This window comes from Zonotrichia leucophrys, chromosome 3 (assembly GCF_028769735.1).
Source record: "Zonotrichia leucophrys gambelii isolate GWCS_2022_RI chromosome 3, RI_Zleu_2.0, whole genome shotgun sequence".
NCBI lineage: Eukaryota > Metazoa > Chordata > Aves > Passeriformes > Passerellidae > Zonotrichia > Zonotrichia leucophrys.
In genome coordinates, this window is record NC_088172.1 from 110502806 (window position 1) to 110527268 (window position 24463).

The window sequence follows — 24463 nt, forward strand, 5'->3', positions numbered from 1 at the left end:
GCAGAGCTGCTGTCCAAGGCCCAAACCCATTGGAGCAGAGCTCTGCAAGCCCCTCACAGCCCCAGGGTCTCACCCTTCTCCTTCCATCCCTCTTCTACCACCACAGGGCCTGTTCAGCTGTAAAATAAAACATAATCTAGCTGAAAAGAGCTAAAATTTCAAGCAAAAGCTTAATCCAAGTCACACCCACCCACATCCCTCCTGTGGGAAGCAAAGGACACAGTAATAAAGAAGATTAAGAAGTGTAATTAAAGAACTTTTTTAGTCTTCAGGGTTTTAATTTAAACAGACACATCTACTATGCTCTCAACATATCTACAGCAAAGTTTACAGCCACTTTGTATCTGTTTTGTTCTCCCCAAATGGCTGAACCTCGAGCCATCATCTTCTTTTTTCCTCAGATTTATTACTTTGTCGTTGTTGCAGTAAATTCCACGCTGCAGCAGCTGGGATTCTGTACACAGACAGCAAATACCTAACACCAGCACACGACTCCCAGCCCTGGCATTTCAAATTGTACAGGAAAAATAAAATAAAGTAAAAAAAAAAACCAAGACTGATGCAGCAGCCAAGTCCAAATAGCAGTTCCAGATGCTGGGCCAGCAGTGCACTCATCACTTGAACAGGCAGTAGTGAACAGACACAGCTCACACAGTGCAGCTGTGACAAAACACAGGCAGTGCTGGCACAAACCTCACCCCTCACACAAGCACAGCACTGCCCAAGGCTTTAGCAAAGCACAATGAGACACCAAAAATGCTGTACAGTGCAATTTTAAATGAGATCCTATGCAACAGGGACAATAGTGCACGTCAAAACCAGCGCCACATTCAAGACTTAATCGATACAATCAAAATATTGAAGGTACACATTTCCCTTATGAAAACTGTGCAAGTTAGTTCCTTTTCCCTTCTTTTTTTTTGGTGAATGGCAGAGTGTCCTCCCCAAATTTTGTGGATTGAACCCTAAAATTTGGAGATGGGGCTTTCTCTCCGTGTCCAGCTTGTTACACAAAGGGTGTGTGCAAAAGAGCAGGAGCGCGGTGGCAGCGAGGGCGTAAGGCAGTGGCACAGGGAGGAGCCAGAGCTGGGCACTGCCCCAGCTCAGGAATTCACAGGGAATCTGCAAACTGGGGCAGGAATCCCCTTCTGAGGGAGCAAACCCATCCCTGGCATTAAATATGTGATTTAACAGGGGAGGCAAGCAGCAAAGCAGAGAACGGGAGAGAGCTGCTGTGAATCTGGAGCCTGGCAGGCACTGGAATGGAAAAGCTCCAAGGGAATGTGGCAGCAGCGTGGCAGGACAGCTCTGGGAGTGTCCTGTCCCTGGAGAACCTGCACCACCTCACATTCTGGCCCCACTGCATCTCCTGCCAGCCCTCCCAGGCCTGTGGCACAGATTTGTGCAGGGACAAGGTGCTGCAGGGCCCAGGAAATGTGGAATAACCTGCAGGGCCCAGGAAATGTGGAATAACCTGCAGGGGCTGCTCAGAAGGACACCAGCACTGCCCCAAGGATTCATTCCCAGGATCCACGTTCCCAAGGCACACACACAGAATGCTTGGGTGTGCATTCAACACAAGTGGAGGCTGAAATTGATGCCAGCTCAGAGGGAATGTGCTGCCTTTTGTTGGCTGTCACAGCTGGTTTCCCAATTTCCTCAGAAGCCTGCAGTTTGCAGGAGAGGCTGGAGCAGCCAGGCAATTAGATCTAAAAAAAAAAAAAAACCCTCTCTGCTTCTCTATTATTTAGCTCAATCTATAATTACTGTGTTAGGGAATTGCATAACCTTTAGGAGTGTTTTATGTATAGTCTATTACAGGGAAAATAGTGCCTTCTGAATCCTTCCCATCTGGCTGGGGATAATGGATTTCAGATGGAGAAATTCTGAATGGGGTCGGGAAACACCACTCAGGCAGGTGCAGATCCCACAGACATCATTTCAGGGGGTGTACAATCATTTTAAGGGATTATCTGAGCAACATACCCAGAGGAATCACCAGGTTTGGAGGAGAGAACAGCCCAATTCTGCCTCCCCTGTGCTGCAGAACAGATCCCCAGCCACCCTGAGCAGCATTCCCTGTGTCAGACTGGAACCAGGGAACAAAGCTCCAAACCTAAAAAGAAATTGGCATTGCAAGCAGGGGGAATCACTCTTCTGCCTTAAGTGAGGAGTGTTTTAAAAGGGATCTTATTTTTTAAGCCAGAGGACTTCAGGGCTAAGTTGAGCTTAGGCAAGAAGGAAATCATTAAGGAAATAAGGACTGAACAAAAGGCATTAAGGTAGCACTTGACCATTATCACATAATTTTATATAATTTCCTTGGTTATAGAATTTTCTTAGACTGTATTTAGTGGCTACATGATTTTTGCAGGTTCCTGCCCAGCTACTTCTACAACTACAGATGCTGCATTTTCACACCTCTCTATGTGAAGTGGCTTTTAAATAAAGGCAGCTTCATTCCATAAACTTGGAAGCTCAGCAGTTTCCAGAGGCATCCCACCACTGACCTACTGCAGCTCTGTTCATTCCAGCAGAACCAGGCTGACAGGAAGCTCTTTTCTGGATAATCCCAGCCACATGTGCTGCTGTTAATTCAACTTTTCCCAGTCCTGTGGAGCTACCCAGGGAATCAAGCTGAAAAAATGCCTCAAGGAGTATTTCAGACCTACTCCTACCTGTCTTTTTAAAGGAGGGAAAAAAAAATCACAAAAGAGAACTCTGATTTTATAAAAAGCAAATTGAAGCCACAGAAATGGAAAGAGCAGCTACAAATTACAAAGTTAAATGAGAAGGAGCTTATCCCTAAAGTCTTTAAGCAGTTTTAGCAGCTACAAATCATCTAAACTCTTAGTATTTTTTTGTTGTAGTGTGATGGCCCCTTCACCTGCAGCAGATCTGTGAGGTCACCTGAACTTCCAGCTTCTGCTTTTGAGGTTTCACAAGATGGGCATAAGAGCACAAGAAGGAAAAGCACATCAGGTGCAACAGAAGTGTTTTGTTGAGTTGTAAATAAAGTGTTGCTCTTGCACCCTGGCAATGCTGTGAACCTGGCCAGGTGTCCAAACCCAGCCAGGGGGGTTGGAATTTCCAAGAAGGCAGCTTGGCTCTGGTTTAAAGGACAGCTCTGAGCCCTGTTCTGCAAGTGGACACCCCCACCAACTACTAAACCTTTTTGTTCTCCAGGTAGAATAAAAAAAAAGTTTGTTCCTCCTTAGGAGATCATTGTCCACGAGGGACAATCCCACCTGAAGTTCATGGCTTAAACATTAGCAGCAGAATCCCTCCATCAATTCTGTATTGCACTGAAATATTTTGCTCTGGTTTGGTATTCAACTTCCTGCTCCCGAGCCAATGCTGAACACAAAAACCCAAGTGTGAGATGTGAAGGCTACTGAGAGTATTGTGTAGACTGGCAGAACCTGTAATTTGATTTTAACCATTTCTAGATTTTCCAGGAAATTAAAAGAACTAAGCTGCCTTACTTACTCTTTGAGAGAAAAGGTGCTTCCAGACAAAATGCCTTTACCTATCTATATAGAACTCTGTATTTCAATCCTGTGAGTGTTCAACAAAACCAGAAAAAGTCTAAAATAAAGTGGAGACATCCTGTCTCTTGGCCCATCCTGGTCATCCACACAGTTGGAGGTAAAGAGTTCCAGCTTCTGCTGACACTGTACCCAATTCTGAGACAGAACAGCTGCCAAGAGGGGACACTGTGCCCAGCTGTGTCTTCTGTAAACAAAACAAAAACCCCTCCCCAAAAAGCAGGGAGGTTCATGGAGTGAGGGGTTCAGCAGTGGGAGGGTCAGCTGTACCCAAGGGCTCAGCAGAACATGCACTTTCCATGGTTCCTGAAAGAAAAGGTCTGAGAGGCAAAGCCCAGCTCAGGGCTCCTCCCCCTCCTGCACCTCCCCATCCGCCTCCATCTCCGCCAGCTGCCGCCTCAGCACGTTCACCTTGGCCTGCAGCTCCTTGTTGTACTTGATGATGTTGATCCTTTCTTCCTCAGCCTCCTCCAGGAATCTGGAAGGTCTGTTCCAGCGTAGGAAGATACCTGGAAGCCCAGAGAAACCCAGGTCACAAGGGGTTCTTGAAACAAGGGGGAGTTCAGGAAGGTTGTTCACATTCCAGCAGCTCCCAAGTCACATTTTCTTCCCTTTCTCTCCCCCTCTAAAGGGCTTCCCTCCTCCTCTCCAAGCTCACCATCCTGTTACACAAGGTTAATAAAAGAAAAATGAAAAATGAGGAGGGTTCATTCCTTTTTTTTCCTCAGACCACTCCATTTTCAGTCTCCACCCTGCCATGACAGCCTGCTTGTATCATGAACTCTTCTGCACCCATGGCATCGGGGAAGTTTCTGCAGCAGAGAACCCACTGCACATGGATTCTCCAGAATGGTCAGCAATGAAGTCTGACAAAAAAATTCACAAAAGAGACATTGTATGTAACAGGGAAAGAAAATGTGGCTCACCTTCCCAGAGCTGCAGGCTCTGTGGGGCCACAGAGGGCCAGATGACAAGGCTGTTGGCCTCATAAATAGGGTTCTGGAACCTGCTCAGCTCTTCAGGCCTGTTCACCCAGGACCAGAGGGACATGGTCTTCTGAGGCAGCTTCAGTTTAGCCCTAAGAAACCCACAGGAACAAATCAGTTTTATACACTTGGATCTGTAAGGTTCTTGTTAGAACCACACAGACAAGGCCACAAGTTTTTCCATGTGCTACTCCCCCAGATAATTCAAGTTAATCCCTTCATCATCATGGCACAGGGTGTACACATAAAGCAATTTACTCAGCATGGCTGATTACAAATAGTTCTGAATAAAAGATGGGGAAATAACCCTTGTAAGATGGCTGCCCGCTGCCCAGGTGAAGAATCAGTCACCTCCCACTGTGGTTTGAGTGCCAGGTTTGGAAAGGGATCAGGCTCTTGTGTTAAGGTGGAGCTGGAAGGTGGGGCAGAGCTGCATCAGGGAAGGATTCACTGCTGGAATGGGCACGTCTGACAGGTCCCTCTGGTGGCAGGAAGGAACTGAGCACACAGAGCAAGCAGTGCTGTTTTCCTGGGCCCAGCAGTTCCAGGGATCCCTATGCCTCAGATTCCAGCAAATCTCATTCTGCCTGCACTGGCAAATTGCACTGCCAGCCAGGCAGGAGATTCAGCACTCCTGTGAATGCTTCAGACAGCACAAGCTTAACATCAGCCTTAACCTCTGTCTGTGCTCCCAGGCTGACGTGCTCAGATGTGACAGGCAGGTTATTACACATAACATCCAATACTCCACCAAATTTCAGCTCATTGCCTTCAAGTCTAACTTGGTTTTGCAGATGACTGGTTCACCAGCCCTGCAGAAGGCAGCAGAGTCTCTTCTACTTTAGCCCAGATTACTTTAAGGACAGAGAGGTTTACAGGAAGCTTTAAATTGCCTTCCTTCTCTGGAAGATCATTTCTGTTTTTCCCTTCCTGTCCAGTCCAGCAGGAGCCCCTCAGCCATGGCCTTACTGGAGCCAGGAGTCCTGAGGGCAGAATTGCCAAGCTCCAAACAGGAATCCAAACCTCCCTGGCAGCTGTGGCAGCTCCAGTCCTTCACCCTGTTTCTACTCCCAGGGGGGGTCTCAGGACCACCAGGCTACAGAGTGACATTCCTCCCTCACAGTTCACATTTTCTTCCTGGTGAGGGACAGAACTGTCAGCTGTGGCCTTTGCCTGCCTCAGCCTCCTCCTCCTCCAGGCCTGCAGGGACAAGTCTGCTTCCCACAGCTGTGACTCACACCAAACTCCAGTTGGTTATGCCTTCATGGAAGAGTTTCTGGGTGAGAAATTAAATAAACTGATGGGTGGAGATTTTTGGCCAGGATAGACGAGGTTTGGAGCAGCCTGGGATAGTGGAAGTTATGGCAAGTGTAAGCCCATGGCAAGGGGTTGGAACAAAACGATCTTTAAAGTTTCTTCCAACCCAAACCATTCCATGATTCTGGGACCTTCTTTTAGTGAAATTCAGCCTGATATTTAAAGGATTCAAGTCAAGCATCCTTACCAACCTTTCACTTTCATTGTTCCCCAGGAAGGTCCCAAACTGGGAGGCGTAGGCGTGCTCAAAGAGCAGGATGAGGAAATGCTCGTTGAACTCGAAGGAGCAGGGGAACTGCCGGTGGATCTGCCACACACATTCCAGAAAGAGCAGGAACACAGGGGCCTCCCACTTCTGTTTGCTGTTGGAATAGGCTGACTGGGCACAGCGCTGCTGGAAAGGGTGGCCAGCCTGCAGGGAATCAGGGAATCATCACACACAAGGAATGGGATGTGAGGACATGTGGAAAAAACACTTCAGAGTGAGTTCTGTCCATGCAACTGCTCAGGACCAAGCTGTTAGAAAGCATTATCCCTCTGCTGCTGGGGCACCTCAAATCTGGGATTCAGTTTTGGGCTCCTCCTGACAAGAAAGACATTGAGGGGCTGGAGAGTGTCCAGAGAAGGGAATGGAGCTGGGGAAGGGGCTGGAGCACCAGGAGGGGCTGAGGGAGCTGGGGAAGGGGCTCAGCCTGGAGAAAAGGAAGCTCAGGGGGGACCTTGTGGCTCTGCACAACTCCTGACAGGAGGGGACAGCCAGGGGGGTTGGGATCTGCTCCCAGGGAACGGGGACAGGATGAGAGGGAATTACTTCAAATTGCATCAGGGGAGGTTTAGATTGGATATTAGGGAAAATTTCTTCATGGGAAGGGTTGTTCAGCCCAGGGCAACCATGGAGTCCCCATCCCAGGAGGGATTAAAAAGCCATGTGGATGTGGCACTTGGGGACATGGATGAGTGGTGGCCTTCGCAGTGCTGGGGGACAGCTGGACTTGACAATCCTGACCTAAACGGTTCTGTGATTCTATGACTGATTTCCCTGCCTTTCTCATGCTGTGTTTGATCAGAGAATGTGAGCAGGAACAAGCTGGGGTGGGTGCACTGGAGGACCAGAGTGCCAAGGTACAAAGAGCACAGCTCAGGTTCTGTGGTGTGGTCTGAACAGTTTTCTCTAATGAGATGGAAGAGGTGCAGCCTGCTCCAGTGGAAAGTGTCCCTGCCCATGGCAGGAGGTTGGAATGAGAGGAGCTTTGAGGTCCCATCCAACCCAAACCATTGTTGATAAGAGATGTTCACCCTGAGCACACAGAACAGGCAGTTCCCAAAATCAAAAACCTGCCATGAGAGGCAGAGGCCCAGCAGTGCCAGAGGACAAATGACTCAGGTAATGATGCTGCTCTTTAGGACAAAGGACACTCACACTCAGCAGGGCTGTAACAAGGCCCAGCCTGCTGGCTGCCTCTCAGGCTATTTCCCAACCCCAGTGTCTCTGGAACTGGCTGTTGCTCTGTCCAGGGAACTGTTGTTCTGTTGTTCCTTACCTGCAGCCACTCCCTCACTACGAGAGCCTCGAAGCCACGGATGGTCCTGCACCTTGGGTCCAGGATGATCTGTGCCAGGGAAGTGACCTGGAGTGTGGAATCAGTTCCTTCACTGCCATGCACTAACACTGAAGCACCTTCCCTGGGAAAGGAAAAGGTGGGAAGGGATAAGAGTATGAATGAACAGAATCCATCCCAGTGGGTGCCGATACATCCCACAGACACCAGGGTTGAGTTTTTTCTGGCTCGCTATCACCACTGCAGCCCCATCCCACATGGATCCCACCTGGATCCTCATCCACAGTGACCTGAGCTCTGCATCACTAAAAGCTCCATGTCTTGCTCAGCAGTCTGGAACTCCAGATCCTTTCCCATACTGACAGAAGGTGCACAGTGAGATCTCCCTTGTGGTTCTCACTTTTTGGGATCAGCATCCCTTGGAGTTACAGCTTGGAAGTGCAACTCGTCCCATTCCACCTCTGCCATGGCAAGGACACCTTCCACTATCCCAGGTTGCTCCAAGCCCCACTCAGTCTGGCTTGGGACACTTCCAGGGATCCAGGGGCAGCCACAGCTTCTCTGGGCACCCTCTGCCAGAGCCTCACCACTGCTATAATACAGAGTTTCTCCCTAATATTTAATCTAAACCTTCCTTCCCTACATAATCTTCATCTTTCTCTACACTAATCTTCTAACACTATTTTCCCCTTTTATCTTTCAGGCCTTTAAGATGTTGGAAGATCTGTCCCAGCCATTCCCTCCCCATGGAAAATACAACAGAACTCTCCTTGTCAGCCCAGCTCTGACCTCCAGGCTCTGAGTGAGACAGGTCAGGCACCTGGAACTGACTTGCCATGGCTCCACATGGTAAACATAAAATGCAAAGCTGAGGTTAAAAATTATGAAATCAGCCACTGTCCCAACAAGCCAGGAGGGTTTCATCACTGATCTTTCCCATTACATGCTTGCAGGAAAGAATTTCAGATAAAACTATTGATCCAGAGCAATCCTTTCCTGGCACAGCCAGTAATGAAACCAGCACTGTCAGAGCTTTTAAAAAGCACAGAGCTCCCACTTTAATGCAGCACTGCTGTCTCACCACTGAGCCTGCATCTCAGCTGCTGGTGTGCCTGCAGAACACAATCCCCAGCTCCTATGAAAAGCCAGGTTCTCCCTAAATTTTGGGATGGGCTTTTCCCACCCAGAGTCACAGATAAAACCAATTTAGATTCCTGCATCTGGCCTTACAAACCTGGCAGCTGAGAGCAAGCATTGGCTCTGCAGCCAGAGGTGTGAGCATGAGTCAGCTGAGTCAGCAGCATTTGTGAAAGAAATGTCAGGTTAAAAGAGGTCACAAGCACTTAGAAGGGATGAGCAGGATTGCCTGGAGAGGGCTGTGGGGATAAAAATATAAGAGGGGAAAAGCACTGGACCAATTCCTGGGGAAAACAAGGAGATGACATTGTTTTAACCTCTGGAAATGAGGTGTGGTATTGGAAATCTGCAGCTGAAAAGAAACAAATATTTGCTAAAAAAAGAAAAAGACATCTCTGTGTCCCCTTTTCCTTAGACCCATTTTAACCCAAACCTTCAATAAAACTCTCTAAATTAGCTTGGCTGCAACAGACACAGAAATTTACCTTAAACACATGATCCAAAACCATTTGTTAGCCCAGATTTCCTCCCTCCTCCTGATTTATTGGAGGAACATTCCTCCGCCATGAGGAAACAGAATCCTCCATGGGTACAAGTGAGCCAGACCACGGTGGGCAGTTATTGACACTGCCAGAGGTATTTAGTGAGCAATCTGTAACCAGTGAATGAGCAACCTAAGGTCTTCTGCAGGAGATTTACCTGTCAATGCACTGAGCAGCCAGACAGGCTGCAGTCAGCAGCTCCTTGATGTGAGTGAGCCAGTTGGAAGCTTCCAGTTTACTGAGCCAGCGGTCCATGTTGTGTGACTGGTCATTGCAAGCCTCCACCAGCTTGATGAAGCTCTCCTGCAGGATATGAAACCTTTGGGAAAAGGAAAACATTGTTGAAAGCACAAGAAATAACATAGGAATGAGGACATGGATTATTTAGTGTTTGTATATTGTGTTTATTCATTACCCCCTCTCTCTGATACTGTAAATAATCAGCAATAAATGTAAGTTCACATAAAATCTTTTGAAACAAAACCAAAAACTTCAGGTATTTGCCAGGAAATTCCTTATTTAACTGCTACTGTAAATAATCAGCAACAAATGTAAGTTCACATAAAATCTTTTGAAACAAAACCAAAAACTTCAGGTATTTGCCAGGAAATTCCTTATTTAACTGCTCAAGAGCTGGCCTACAGGTCCAGTGACATTACTTCATGTCTGTGCAGAAGGATTCCCCAAAAGTAAGGCTTTAAGAGAAGTTGAACAAGGCCAGACTGAAAGTCTGTTTATTTAACAACTTTCTCCAAATGACTGAACAGTATCAGATGTCCAGAGAAAAGCACTGGATCCCAGAATCATGGAATGGTTTGGGTTGGAAGGAAACTTAAAGCTCATCTCATTCCAACCCCCCACCATGGGCAGGAACACCTTCCACTATTTCAGATTGCTCCAAACCCTGTCCAACTTGGTCTTGGACACTTCCAGGGATCCAGGGGCAGCCACAGCTTCTCTGGACAAATCCTCTGGATAAGAGGAGTGTGACAGACACAGAACAAACCCTCTCCTGCAGAAGTTTTCTGGCAAGGTACCTGCTCCTTCCTGTGCCAAGGGGAACACAGGAAGGCTGGAGTGTGGCTGAAGATCGCCAGGAAAAGAAACAGCACAGGGAGATGCCTGATGGCTGAAACCTGCAGCAGGTTGCTCACAACAAGGAACCAAACAAAAAATCTCCTTATCATGCACATATTCTGGATTTGCCACAGAATGAACATGATCCTGTTGCCAGGAGCCAGGGTACACAACTCTTCTAACAGGAGCAAATCCTTTGTGGAGGTATCACTGCTCTGATGACCTCATGCAGCCAACTCAGGGGAAAGCCTGATTTCACCCACTGTTATTGTGATATTTTTTGAAATATCCCTTCTCCAGGATTTCTTCTCCTGGCAAGATAAGAAGCCTCAGCTTCTCCATGTTTTGTTGCTTTGGAATGTGATTTAGAGAATTGTTTACCCAGAATGTAAATTGTTTTTGATTAATGGCCAATCACAGCCAGCTGTGTCAGACTCTCTGAGTCTGTCATGGGTTTTTACTATCATTCTTTTCTAGCCTCCTGATGTATCTTTTCTCTGTGCTTTTAAGTATAGTTTTAGTATAACATTTAAAATAAAATATCATATGAAATATAATATAAAATATCATATCGTCAAATATCATGTCATGTCAAATATCATGTCATGTTGTGTCAAATATCACGTCATGTCATATAATATCATGTCACATCATAAAATATGTCAAATATCATGCCATATCATGTCATGTCAAATATCATGCCATATTAAATATCATGTCATGCCATGTCATATCAAATATAATGTCATATAATATCATGTCATGTCATATATGTCATGTCATCATATAATATGTCATATATCAAATGTCACATATATCAAACATCAAGTATCATATAATACAATAATAAATCAGCCTTCTGAGAACTTGGAGTCAATTCTCACCTCTCACTTCGTCCTAAACCCCGCAGCACCACACCAACCCACCTCTCGATGTATTTGTGGATCCTCCTCCACTGGGGGTAGTGCACCTCCTGCTCAAAGCCGCCTCCCTTGGCCCGGGCCTGCTGGGCCACGTTCAGGGGCCGCGTGTCGATGACGAAGCCGCGGCGGCCGGAGCGCAGCGTGGCGTTGATCAGCTTCTCGTCCTCCTTGCAGCGCCGCCCGTTGGTGCCCGTCAGGGGCTGGCTGCTCCTCAGCATCGCCTGGGGAGACACAGAACCATGCCTGAGGCACTGTGGAGAGAGTTCTGACTGAAAGGCACCACTGAGCTCCAAGCCTTGCCCTGAATCCTTCAGTTGTCACAGACACATTTTATGAAAAATCCTTTCATTAGGACTTTTTCTCCTAACTATCCTGGCTGTCCTCTCAGCAGCCCTGGGAGGATGAACAGGACTCAACCAAACACAAATCCAAAAAATCCTAGCCTTTTCTTCCATCTCCCACCTAGGCTGAATAGCAATCATTATAATCTACAACCCTAAGCTCACCCTCCTCAACTTCTACCTATACGTTATAATAACAGCAACCGTTTTCCTCATCTCACCTGTTTCCTCCTGAGAAGCTGAGGCCTCAGGAACAAAAAATAATTATTTGCTGCTGTGGAATGCAACAGGTGCACCTTTGATTTGTCTCATGTGGTTGTTTCTAATTAATGGCCAATCACAGTCCGCCTGTTTAGGACTTGTTGGTCAGTCATGAGATTTTATTATCATTCCATTCCTTTTCTATTCCTTGCTAGCCTTCTGATGAAATCCTTTCTTCTAATCTTTTAGCATAGTTTTAATATATCATTCTCTTTTAATATAATATATATATCATAAAATAATAAATTAGCTTTCTGAAACATGGAGTCAACATTCTTGTCTCTTCCCTCATCCTGTGATCCCTGTGAATCCACCACAAAGTTCTATCACTCTCAAGGATTTAAAACTGAATTAGAAATTCTTGAATCCAGCACTCACTTGGCTGGGCAAGTTTTAAATGCCAGGCATCATCTTAGAGCCTGTATCCTTTCAGTTATGCCTCAAGTACCATCTTTGTGAACTACTGATCTGCCTTTCTGCTGATGGCTCCTTTACAAACCCTGGCAGTGCTATAAATCCCTGGAAGTGTCACAGCCAGGCAGGAGGGGGTCCTGAGCAGCCTGGCCTGGTGAGAGGAATCCCTGCCCATGGCAGGGGTTTGGAACTAGATGGTCCCCTAAGGATCCTTCTGACCAAAACCATCCTGTGATTCCATGAAAGCAACTTTTTCAGGATTTTAATTTTCAAGGTCTATTCCCAACTCTGTTCTTAAAACACTCAAATTGCTCATGTGTTAAAGGTGACATTTTTACCCCATGGATGGACTGATAAACGTCAAGTCCACAGACTGCTGAGCTGAGATTTCTCTTTAGCAAATGCCTTTCAATTCAGAAGCACCACAGCAGCTCAAATCACAATGAAAATGTGAGGGCAGCCTGTCAGCAACCCCAGCAACAGCTGAGAGCTCAGAGCCAGGAGGGCAAAGAGAGTGACAGCATTTACTGTCACAACTGCAACACTCCGAGCCAAATACTGCTGTACTCCTCACATGAAACATGCACAATGTTGAGAGATAACTGAGCAAAAATCTTCCTCCAATGGTTTTCAGCTGAGCTGAGAAAAAGCAAAAAGCACAACTCATGTGGAGTAGGTGGCTGGCTGCTTTTAAAGCAAAGAAAATCCCAAAGTATTCCTGAGTCAGACTAGACAGCTTCAAATTGAAGGCTTACAAATCTTGGCCACAGGAGGTGAGAAGGCATTGGAGCATTTGAGGAGACTGTATCAAGTTTAAAAGCTGCAGGTTGGACATCCCAGTACCCTCTGAACTGGTTACATCAGCAAGAGACACAATTACCCAACACTTTCATACAGTGCATTTCTTAATCACAATGTATCAGTCACTCCATTAGATTCTGGCTTGTTAAAGTCTGTGCAATACCAAGAATTTGCTGCTCCTGAGTTACCCTGCCAGGCTCAGAGAACAGATTGTTCTGATCCTCCTTGCACAGTCACACAGCAGAAGCAGCCTTGGCTCTGCTGTCACCACGGCTGTGACAAGGGCCCAGCACTCACAGACAGGACAATGTGGCTCCTGCCATCCTTTCCATGAAAACTCTTGGCAGACACAGCCAGCCAGGGTGCCAGCAGTGGCTTTACAAGGCTCATCTTGTTCTTACTGCTGTAAGCAAACTGCTGCCATGCACATTCCCAACCAAGCAGATTAATGGCTATTTCCAGGATGGAGATCACTCATTCCACCACCCAGAACCGGGATCCAGGGGCAGCCACAGCTGCTCTGGGAAACCTGTGCCAGGGCCTCACCACCCTCACAGGGAATGATTCCTTCCCAATATCCCTTCTCAATATCCCATCTATCCCTGCCCTCTGGCACTGGGAAGCCATTCCCTGTGTCCTGTCACTCCATGCCTTGTCCCAAGTCCCTCTCCAGCTCTCCTGGATCCCTTTAGGCACTGAAAGGGGCTCTGAGGTTTTCCTGGAGCCTTCTCCAGATGAACAACCCCAGCTCTCCCAGCCTGGCTCCAGAGCAGAGGGGCTCCAGCCCTTGGAGCATCTCCTTGGTCTCCTCTGGACTCTCTCCAGGAATTCCATGTCCTTATGTTGGGGACCTCACGTAGGACATCACAAGAGCAAACTGCCCTCCCTTGACCTGCTGGTCCCTCTTTAATTCTCATGGATTTGTCACATCTGTGTTCTGCTTGTCCCACAGAAAATATTTATGTTTGTATAACTAATTCCAGGGAAGCACCCACCTCCACACAGCCTTTCTGATTCCAGGTGGCCAAAGGAAACAACTTCCACAAAAATATTTTGGTGAAATATGTGCCCTCAGAAGATCTGGACTACAGAAACTGGGGCAGCACTGGTTTAACCTGAACCCTGAAGGCACCTGTGAGCCCAGATGTTGTGTTTTCATTGTCACACCAGCAAGAAACCAGGGGAAGAAACCCAACATTCCCTGAAGAAGCCAGAAAATAAACCAGCCGCTCTGTTACTTCCAGAGCATGAAACCAACAGATTCCCACACTTCCTTCAGGCACAAACACCCCTCAAACCCAGCTCACCATCCCATTTTTCTTGTGGTAGTAGCTCAGCACCGGGAAGCGGCCGCCATAGCGGAACAGGGCGACTTTGCGGAGCGCTTCGTCATCGATGGATTTGGGGACAATGACAACTGGAGGGTAGGAGGGACACACAGAGAAGTCCTTGTTCACGCAGCTCAGACGCCATTCATTGGTCTGAAAAACACCAGAACACAGCTTTGGGTCAGGAAAGGCATTATATGGGAGAGGTAAAGGGGAAGAATGACTTCCATGCACAGGATGAAGCACACAGACAGAGTCATATTAGTGATCTGTTCCATTTGCACCACAAATTGTCCTTTCAGTAACCATTTACAGGGCTGTGGACCCATTAATTTTTCCAGCACATCCCTTGGTGCTCCCTGCAATCATCTCCTTGCAGCAGCTCCCAGAAGCTCACTCCCCAGAGAGCAGATAAAGCTTGGAAACAATGGAAGAATGAACAAGTTCCTCTGGGTCCTGAGCAACAGCTCCCCCTTTGGTTAATCATATCCTCAAACAGCACAAAACAAGCCCATGTGGGCAGATAAGGGTGATTGTGGTTTTAAATTGTTTCACAGGCACAGCAGACAACAAGGGAAGACCCCACAGAGAAATGTATTCCTACAAGAGGGGAAAAAGGTTCATTTAGATACAGGCAATATGAGCCCAATCCTCCATCTGTGCTGAAAGAAGAGCTCACAAGACAAAGGTGGCCAAGAAAGGCAAAGAACCTCCACCCACTCCAGATGCTGAAGGTTAAAAATTCAATTTAAACATCTCCAGCTTTTCTGTGGTTTCAGCTACAGTTCTTCCTCCTAAAGCACCTTCTGGAAGGGGCCCAGCAGCCAAGCACTGAGGGCACATCAGGAGCTCTGTGATGTAACTGCTCCAGCTCCAGCCAAAGAAGTGCTGAGTGTGGCATCTCACAGGCACTTGGCATGAGAATTCCAGCTACCTGATACCCAGGGTCACCCACAGGCCTTGGCTCCAGCTCAGGGAAAAAGGTCAATGAGGAGCTTCTGCAGCAGGGAGAGACCTCAGAGATCCATCAAACCTTGGCTCATAGGAGTTCAAGGAAAGTTTGAGGCAGACAAAAATGCAGAGGGATAAGGCAGGCAGGACAGAGTGGGAGAAGAGCACAGCAGCTAAATTAGGCTGTGAGAAAACACACAAAATCCACATCAATTCATGTCTGCTGATTTAACATGAATTAACTGCACATCTCTGATCAGAACTCCTTTCTTCCAGATCCTTACTACCCCTTGCCACACAGCTCCTGATTGCTACCTGCTTATAAAAATGCACCTGACTGGCTCACTGGTCCAGTGGAAAATGGGGATCAATTCAGGAATGTCTTCTGGCAATGAAGCCTTTCCATCAGCTGAACAAACTGATCTGTCTCATTATTTCAGCAGAAGCAGCTCCAAAGCATGGATGTGTGGCTTAGGAGACAGGAAAATTGTCCTTTTTGGTGGCAGCCTAAAAAAGCTGCTGAGAAAAAATAAATATCAGCATCAAGAGCAGTAATTGCTGCCTGTTTGCAGCAGCCCAGCTGGACAGTTTTACATCATCCATGCTATAACCTTATTTCATTATTCATTAGCCTCAAAACAGCTCCTCTGAACAGCTCCATTTTATAAAAAGCAGAGCTTCTCCCAGATGCAAAGTCAAATTGCCTCTGGCCATCATGTTATGAGCAGAGATGAAAACTTCTGAGACACAAAAGGATGGGCTGGTCACAGCTCCAGCTTTCAATGCAGCAGCAATGGGATTTTTAACAGGGTTTTTGGGGTGTCTGTTGGGTGTGCAGTTTGATTACCATGAAACAAAACATGCATGGATCAGGAATATCAAATTGATAAAAACCTCACCACGACACAGGATGCTGAGAAGGCAAAACCAAAACTCTGGGGAACTTGTGGAAGACTGGCTGTCCCTGGCACCACCAGTATGGAAAGGAATGGAGGAGCAGCACCTGATTTATCCCCCACTCTGGTAATTTAACCCTGCTCTCCTCCCCATTTACAGCAGACACAAAGATCCTGTTATGTCATCCCGGTGAAATTTCCACGACAAGGAGGAGGAGCCTGGCAGCACTTGGCACCATTTGTCTTCCTTCCAACAGCTCCTGCTGCAGAGATCCCATTAACCTCTGCACTGCCAGTCCAGATTGCCCAAATCAACTCCTTTAGCTTTGGCCTGGCTGGAATTTGGAAGGAAAAAGGGTCATCAGTAACTGGAAGAGTGAGGCAGCAGCACAGGAGGTAGAAGGACTGCAGGGAAAGGGATGAAGGGAGAGCTCACTTTCAACCAGGTAATTGTGCTGTGTAAAACTCAGGGAGTGCAAAGTGAACCCTTAATTTTCCCAGAAAGACATCTGAGCTTTTAGGGATCAAGAAAAGTTAAGGATAAAAGCAGCAAAGGGATGAGGGCTGAGCAGAAAGGAGAGAGAATTCCAGAGAAAAACAAGAAAGCAGCGATTTTTAAACCTAGTGCAGGATCAACTCTTGGATTCCTACTTTTCCTGTCCTAATGTTTATAGAGACATTGATTCTCAGAAGTCCAAGCTAACATTCCTCCTAAAACTTAAAATTACCAGGAGAGGTCGTTTTCCACAAAACATTGGGAAACAAGTCAAGCTCCACCAAAAGGCCTTAAAAAAAAAGTCCAGAATCCAGCATGGATCTTGGGAGATCCTGCAAACCAGCAAAGCCAGAGGCCATTCCCAAGGAACAAGCCCTGCTGGGATCAGACTGTGCATGGACAAGGAGCAGAACAAATGTAAAGATTGATGCCTGTCTGAGAAGAGCAAAATTTGGTTCACAAATACCATTTAACCTGAGCCCAAACCCAGAAAATTCTGATTTCTAAAAGGAGCTCGGACACAAAGATGAAGCACAACTGAGTTGTTCAGAACCCTGAGATCTTTCCTGCTAAAAAGGGAAAGAAAAGAGAAAAAAAGTAAGTGAAAAGGAAAGAAAAGAGAGAAAAAGACAAGGAAAGAAAGAGGAAAAGGGAGGAAAGTAAAAAATAGAGAAAAAGGGGGGGAAGTAAACAATGGGAAAAGGGAGAAAGAAAAGGGGAAAAGAAAAAGGAAGAAAAGAGGCAAAATAAAGAAGAATTAAGTAAGTGATTTTCTTGGCAATAAAATCACCCTTTATGTTAATTATACTGGTATATTATGTTAATTATACTGGTATATTATGTTAATTATACTGGCAGTGTACAAACTTCTCAGGCCTCTTCATTTCAGGAAACTAAATTGGGAAGAAAAATTTTTGAATTTCCAGAGTGGAGTAGTTTGCAGCATCCTGCAGCTCTGGAATTTGGCAGAAGAGAAACTTTTTGGCTCTCTGACTGCTCAGAGGAAATCTGAGCCCCTGCACATATTCTGAATTCCATTCACCCCTCAGTGTGCAGTGAAGAACACAAATTACATGCTATATTATCTAAATATTTAATATTTACCTTTTAAAAAAAAGTATTAACATTTACACTGCACTTTGCTATTAGAGAGTGTTAAAAACAACTCTCCTGTAGCAGATAAATGTAGAATTAATAAATTACTGGAGCTGTAGGGTGGGTGAAATAGTTTTTGACTTGTTATCCTACTGGGGAAGGTACAGATCCAGATGGATGATTGAGCAGAGGCAGGAACCTTTGGAATTCTTCTCATTTGACTTCTGGAAGAAAGATTTAAATCAGGCATGTCCTTGTTCCAGCCTGTCACATAAAGCAGTGTCTTTCCAGAACAAGAATTATTTGGTCAGTGAGACATTTATCTGTTGTTCAGGAGATGTAAATCATTGGAAGGTGGCTTTTGACACCATTCTATTCAAAATGTGAAGTTTTGGGTTAAAAGCCAAGAATTAATTAATCAACATCTGTCAGACATGGAGATTTTAAAGGAATGAATGATTGCCCTGGAAATGTGGTGCTAAAAAGTAATGAGGTTTTTAAATGTAATTCTTACACAGAGAATATGTTCAGAAAGGCAAGAGATTGACAAATGAAGATTTAAATCCCTGAAAAAACAAGGAAAAAAAGCACATCAATGGATCCATGAGCTGGATATGATAACAGTTGGATGGCAGAGGAAGATAAGACACATGAGAGTGCTCTAATTATGAGACAAAAATAGCAAGGCCTCTGAACCCCTTTAATGTTCTTTAATTTTCTGGTGATTTCATCAACTGAATTTGGTCAATCTGATCACATTATTCAGTTGTTACTCATAGCCAGGAAATGATACAGGCTGCAGACATGCTGGGCTGCAGAGAGAAAACAAAATAAATAAATAAAATAAAATCAATGTTCTTGGATGCTGCACTAATGGATGTGGGCTCAGAAACCTGAGCTGCTGGAGCAAGAGCACAGACTGGATGTGAAACAAAGACCTGGAACACAGAGATGCAAACCCAAGGAATTATTAAAACAGGTTCCTGCACCCAAGATAGTTCCCACTCTAGCAAATTCAGCATCCTAAAAGGAAATTTGAGTAAGAGAAGCAACAGGCAATGCCACAAGAACAATTGCTACCCAAAACAAAATCAATGTTCTCGGCAGCACCTGGAAAAAGAGAACTGGAAGTTTTCAGCTTTTTGTACCTCATGAACATTCCCCCAGCATCAATTAAAGGAAAAAGTGTTTCAAACTGGGCATCTTCATTGTCATCCTCCTAAAGAGCAATTTTTTTAAACTAGTATAATTTCAATTAAGGGTTTGACAAAGATTCATCTCATTCTACTCCAGATCAAAATTAAGAACAACAAAGCCAGGACAAAGGATTTCAATTTGTTCTTCCAATTAGAGAATCATCCCAAAAGGCCAAAAACATTTCCTACCTTTGTGATTTCCTGAAAAAGGCCTCAAACCTCCACTTGTACAAGGTGAAGGAGCAAACAAATGTCTGATGTCACAGAGGGAATATTTGAACAACTCTCACTTCTCACCCAGGCACCACATGGATTTTTAACCATCTGGGATTTCCAACCAGCCATTACTGGGTAAAACAGTTCACAGAACATCCAAGTGCCTGGGAAATCCCTCAAATCCCACTCACCACTGAGCTGAGGTGCTCAAACTCCTGTTCCAGCAGAAAGGAGGACCATCCATCCTCCAGGACCTCGAACATGGGCCGGTAGAAGAAGGGATACATGAGAGTGACTGAATCCAGTGTGGAAAGTGCCTGTGGGGACAAGAGAAATCATGGAATCACAGGTGGGGGCTGGAAGGAACCTTAAAGCTCATCCCATTCCACCCCCTGCCATAGGTAGGGACACCTTTCACTACCCCAGGCTGCTCCAAACCCCATCCAGCCTGGCTTTGAACACTTCCAGGGATGGAGAGTCCAAAACCTCTGGGAAATACCCCACAATCCCCCAGAGCATGTGAAATATTCCAGATTCTTCTTTGCCTTTCAAAACATGAAAACATCACTGGAAAAAATAAAGCTCTCAAGGCTGAGGTGAGCTCAAGACCTGCAGGTTTTCTGGCTGATGGCAGCTGCTCACCTCAATGGAGCTGGCAATGTTCAGACACTCCTCCATCCCTGGGATGTCCAGCTGGATAATCCTCAGGTCTTTGCATTTTATCACAATGGTGCCCAAGGAGCCCACGAACCTACAGCAAGACAGGAAAAAAAGCGTGCCATAAAAACAGGATCCTCTAAGGCAGGAGAAGTGGAACAACTCTTCCCACAAGGCAAATCTCCAAGAGAGGCAATTTGTCTGCAGGGGAACCTTTCAAGAAAATAAAGAAACAAACACAACTTGTTATTTGCTGTTTGCAAGGTTGGCTTTATTTTCATTTATTCCAACCTTTTGCTGTGGCAGGGAGTGGAGGTGTTACATGACAAACATCACACTGCTGGGAGGGTGGGGAGACCCTGGCACAGGGTGCCCAGAGAAGCTGTGGCTGCCCCTGGATCTCTGCAAGTGCCCAAGGCCAGGGTGAGGACTGAGCATGGGAAGAAATTCCCTGAATTTTCCACCTCTCTGCTCCTTTCCTCTCTCAGAAATACAGAAGGAAATCAGGAACAAATTTAATCAGCAACAAACTTCATCAGCACCCAGCAACTCCCCCATCATCCCAGGCTCTGTGCTTTTTTAAATCACTGATTTCTTGCTGGCAGAAAGGAACTCTGTTCTACCAGACTTCCTTAAAAGCCTTTACAAACAGGAAAAGGATTTTGTAATTAATATAAAAATGAAGCATTATCATCAAAAAGGACCAAAGTGAGGGAGCAGAAGTCAATGATCAGGTGAGATGGGGCAGACACTCAGTGAGGGGCAATGGTGCAGGTAAAGCAGAAATGAGGGGGAAAAGAGAAATGTCTGAACTCTCTGTAGCTAAAAGGGGATGGGCAAGAAAAAAATCTGGAGCTCTGCAGCTCCAGCTGAGCTGTAGCACAAAAAGCACATTGCTAAAGGGTTATTGATTCCCATGAGCAGCTGGAAAAGTGAGGGATGATGCTGCTGAGCAGCAGGAGAAGATCTGGGGCTTAGCAAGTCCAGAGCCCAATTCTGGCACCAGTTTTGGAGGGTGACACAAGGCAAAGCCCTCCAGCAGGGCTCTGACATCCCTCTCTGTGCACAGTGCATCTTTATAAAGTGCTTCAAGGGTGGATGAATCCACTGAGCAATAAACACAGAGCAAAAAGGGTTAAACACAAAAATTCTGACTCTCTACAGGACCAAAAAAAACCAATCTTTGGGATGCAACATCAAACATGAATGTCCAAACAGAATGGGAACCCTGCCCTGGGGTTGGAAAAGGATCATTGAGTCTATGGGGATTTTTGGAAGGAATTCTGCATGAGTTAGAGATGGGACCTCTGGGTTGTTTTTGATGATGTGATTTATTGTTCTCATCTTCTACAAAGGGTGAGCTCAGCTCACATCTTTACTGCATGGTTCAGAACAAGTCCCTTAGTTACAAGACCTTTTAAGGATTTATTGACCAATAAAACACTGCCAAGAAGGATATTTATGGTTTTGACCCAGTCCTTAAATATTTCATCTTATGGACTCATGCTACAGTGGAAGCTTTCTTAGCCAATCATGATCTGACTCACAAACCTACAGTGCTGCTTTTTAAACTCCTTGTTTACCTCAGTAACTACTTTTATTTTTCTATGTCTTAAACTCTAAAATTTTAAAATTTCTTCTTCTTAGCTTAACATGTCTCTGCTTTAAATTGTAAATCCACATTCTTGCTTCCAGCACCTCATTTTCAGAGCCTTTCCCAAGGTCTCAGATCAAATCCTGGGTTTAACTCCAAGCTTTGGCTTACAGACCCAAAGTTTTGAGAATTCCCTGCATTTTGGATTCCAGCAGAGTCCAACCTTGTCACCAGCCCAGGGCTCTGAGTGCCACATCCAGCCCTTCCTGGGACACCTCCAGGGATGGGCACTCCAACCCTCCCTGGGTATTCCAAGGGTTTAATTTCCCTTTCTGTGGAGAAATTCCTTGTGATGCCCAACCTGAACCTCCCCTGGCACAGCTGAAGGCAAAATCTGTGCCCAGAGCATCCTCCCTGCTGCCCAGCCTGGGATTTGGGGCAGCTGAGGTGCCAGCCAGCCCTTCCCAACCACGAGGGGTGGGAGAAGGGATATCCCCAGCCAGGGGCTGTGCACAAATCACAAATGGGATGGGACTGTTAGGAACATGCCTTGAGCTGTTTTATTTTCCAGCATCGCTCCCATTCTGTGGTTATGACAGTGGGAAGATGCCAGCAGCTCACATCCCAGGCAGCAAACAAAAATTTAATGTTACAACCTAATTTAAAAGTTTCTTTGACCAATTCCACAAAGCAAAAGCACATTGACAGTAGTTCTATCCATTGTTTTACCTTTGGTTAAACAGGGCTTGCTTATTTTGAATACAATTCCTGCTTGTAATCCTTAAAACACAATGCACAGAACTCCACTATTAAGCTTAAAACTTCCTAAATAAACTTTTCTCGGTTAAGCAGCTATTTTAGACAAGTGTTAATACACAGACCATTATTCTATTAGTTTTACTTTTCTACTTCTTACATAATTTTTCTGCTGACCAATCTCATGGCTACAGCTCAGCTCTGATCCCAGTTCTGCTGTCTCTGAGCTGCCTTTTGCAGCTTTCCCAAAACTCTCAGATTTTATGGATTCCCACACTTTGAGCTATTTTATTTTCTAGCCTCAGTCTCATTCCATGGTTATGACAATGTGAAGATGCCGTCACCTCACACTTTAGGCAGCAGACAAAGAATTTAATATTACAACTTACTTAAAAGTTTTTTGAGCAATCACACAAAGCAAAAGCACATTGACAGTAGTTCTATCCAACCACTATCAGCACAGGTACCTTTGGTGAAAACAATGAATTATTTTGCTTATTTTGAATAAAATATCTGCTTGTAAGCCTTAAAACACAATGCACAGAACTCCATTATTAAGCTTAGAACTTCCTAATATCTTGCTAGATAAACTTTCCTGCAGACTAGGGAGTTATTCAAGCCAAGCATTAATACACAGATTATTGCTCTATTTGTCCTTACTTTTCTACTTCTTACATAATTTTTCTACTGGCTGCTGCTCAGCTCTGATCCCAGTTCTGCTGTCTCTGAGGCTGCTTTTTGCAGCTTTCCCAAATGTGAAAAACGCTAATCACTTGTTTTAAAAATTTTAAAAGTTTAATACAATTAGAGTAATAATAATTTGGACAATTTGAATTAGGACAATATGAGACAATAGAAACAAAGAGTTATGGACGTCTGGGTACCTTTTTTTGGGCAGCATAAGCCCAAAAAAGGACCCACGTTAACAGACGATTAACCCTTAAAAACAACAGCCTGTTGCATATTCATACACTTCATACATGATGCATAAATTCCATTTAAATACAGGATTCTCAACTTCTTCCTCTGAATCCTGACAGCGCCTTCGAAGTGGGAAGAAGTTCATTTCTTCTGATAATGGAGCAATAAATTCTCTTTCTCTGAAAGATTTAGGCGTCCTGTGGCTGCTATCTCACCGAGAGTCCTTTCTTTAAAAAAAGTATCCTACACAGCATAGTCTCTATTTTAATTTTGTAATAACTTAAAACTATATTTAACACACTACTTAAGAGAATTAATCCAGCATTACTTTCTAACACAACACACATAATATTCATTTGAATATTTGCTAAAAGCCAATAACAAAATACGCATTTTTCACACAAACCCCTCTGATTTTGAGGATTCCCAGCAGGGAAGCGTCTCCCACCTTTTCTCGATGGAGTCGATGTTGGAGTGCAGCAGCCACAGCTCCTCGGCGTTGTCGCGCCGCCGTGACGAGAAGATGAGGTGGTGGCCGGTCAGGCACAGCGTGCCCTCCACGGCCGGGTGGAACGGGCGGTGCAGCACCACGTTATCCGCCCGGGGCGTCTTGATCAGCTCGGCGAACTCCATCCCGGGCGGGAATGGCGGGGGAAACTCAACTCACCGGGAAAATTCACCGGGGAAACGGGTGGAGTCTCGGCAGCACCGGCAGGAGGCCGGGAAAGCCGCGGAGGGTGTGCGCGGGGCCACCCGGGCAGGCGGGGGCATCACCCGCGGTGGCGGCGGCGGCTCCGCGGGCACCGGGAGGGAACCGCACAAGGCCCGCCGTTCTCCCGCAGGGCCGGACCGGGGCTGTGGGGAGGGCGGTACGGAGGGGAGCGGAGCGGGCAGAGCCTCGGTGCTGCTCGGGGAGGGTCAGGGCGCCGCGGGCCCCCCGAGGTTCCCGGGATTCCCGGGAGCCGCCGGCGGAGCGGGATGAGCGGGATGGGCCGGAAGCGCCTCCCGCGTCACGTGACGCGCACCGGGACCAATCCGCGCTCGGGATCCTCACGGAGACGGCGAGGCGCGGAAAGGGTCCGGGCGCGCGGCGCGGCCCCAGCACAAGAGTTCCGCGGGAATTGATGGATGGGCGGGGAGAGGGGCGGGGCTGAGGGAGGAGCCAATGGGGAAGGGGCGGGCCCAGGGGCGGGGCTTGGGAAAACGGGCGGGAATGGAGCGGGAACGGGAACGGGCAGGGATTGGGAAATGGAGTGGGAATGGGAACGGGAACAGACAGGGATTGCGAATGAAGTGGGAATGGGAACGAGAACAGGCAGGGATTGGGATTGGGAAATGGAGTGGGAATGGGAACGGGAACAGGCAGGGATTGGGAATGGAGCAGGAGCGGGAACAGGAAAGGGAACCGTCAGAGATTGGGAATGGGAACAGGAATGGGAACAGGCAGAGAT

At 46.2% G+C, this 24463-nt stretch overlaps 1 protein-coding gene across 1 annotated transcript; it reads right to left on the reverse strand.

The window, feature by feature from the left end:
- Positions 1–243: 243 nt before the first annotated feature.
- Positions 244–24074, reverse strand: MTMR9 (myotubularin related protein 9). The gene is made up of 10 exons (XM_064709945.1): positions 23461–24074; positions 19727–19835; positions 19276–19401; positions 14214–14387; positions 11093–11310; positions 9247–9408; positions 7393–7534; positions 6043–6263; positions 4475–4626; positions 244–4057 (listed from the first exon to the last, which is right to left on the reverse strand). The coding sequence occupies exons 1-10, from the start codon at positions 23643–23645 to the stop codon at positions 3888–3890; spliced, it is 1659 nt and encodes a 552-aa protein (XP_064566015.1). The 5' UTR covers positions 23646–24074; the 3' UTR covers positions 244–3887.
- Positions 24075–24463: the final 389 nt, after the last annotated feature.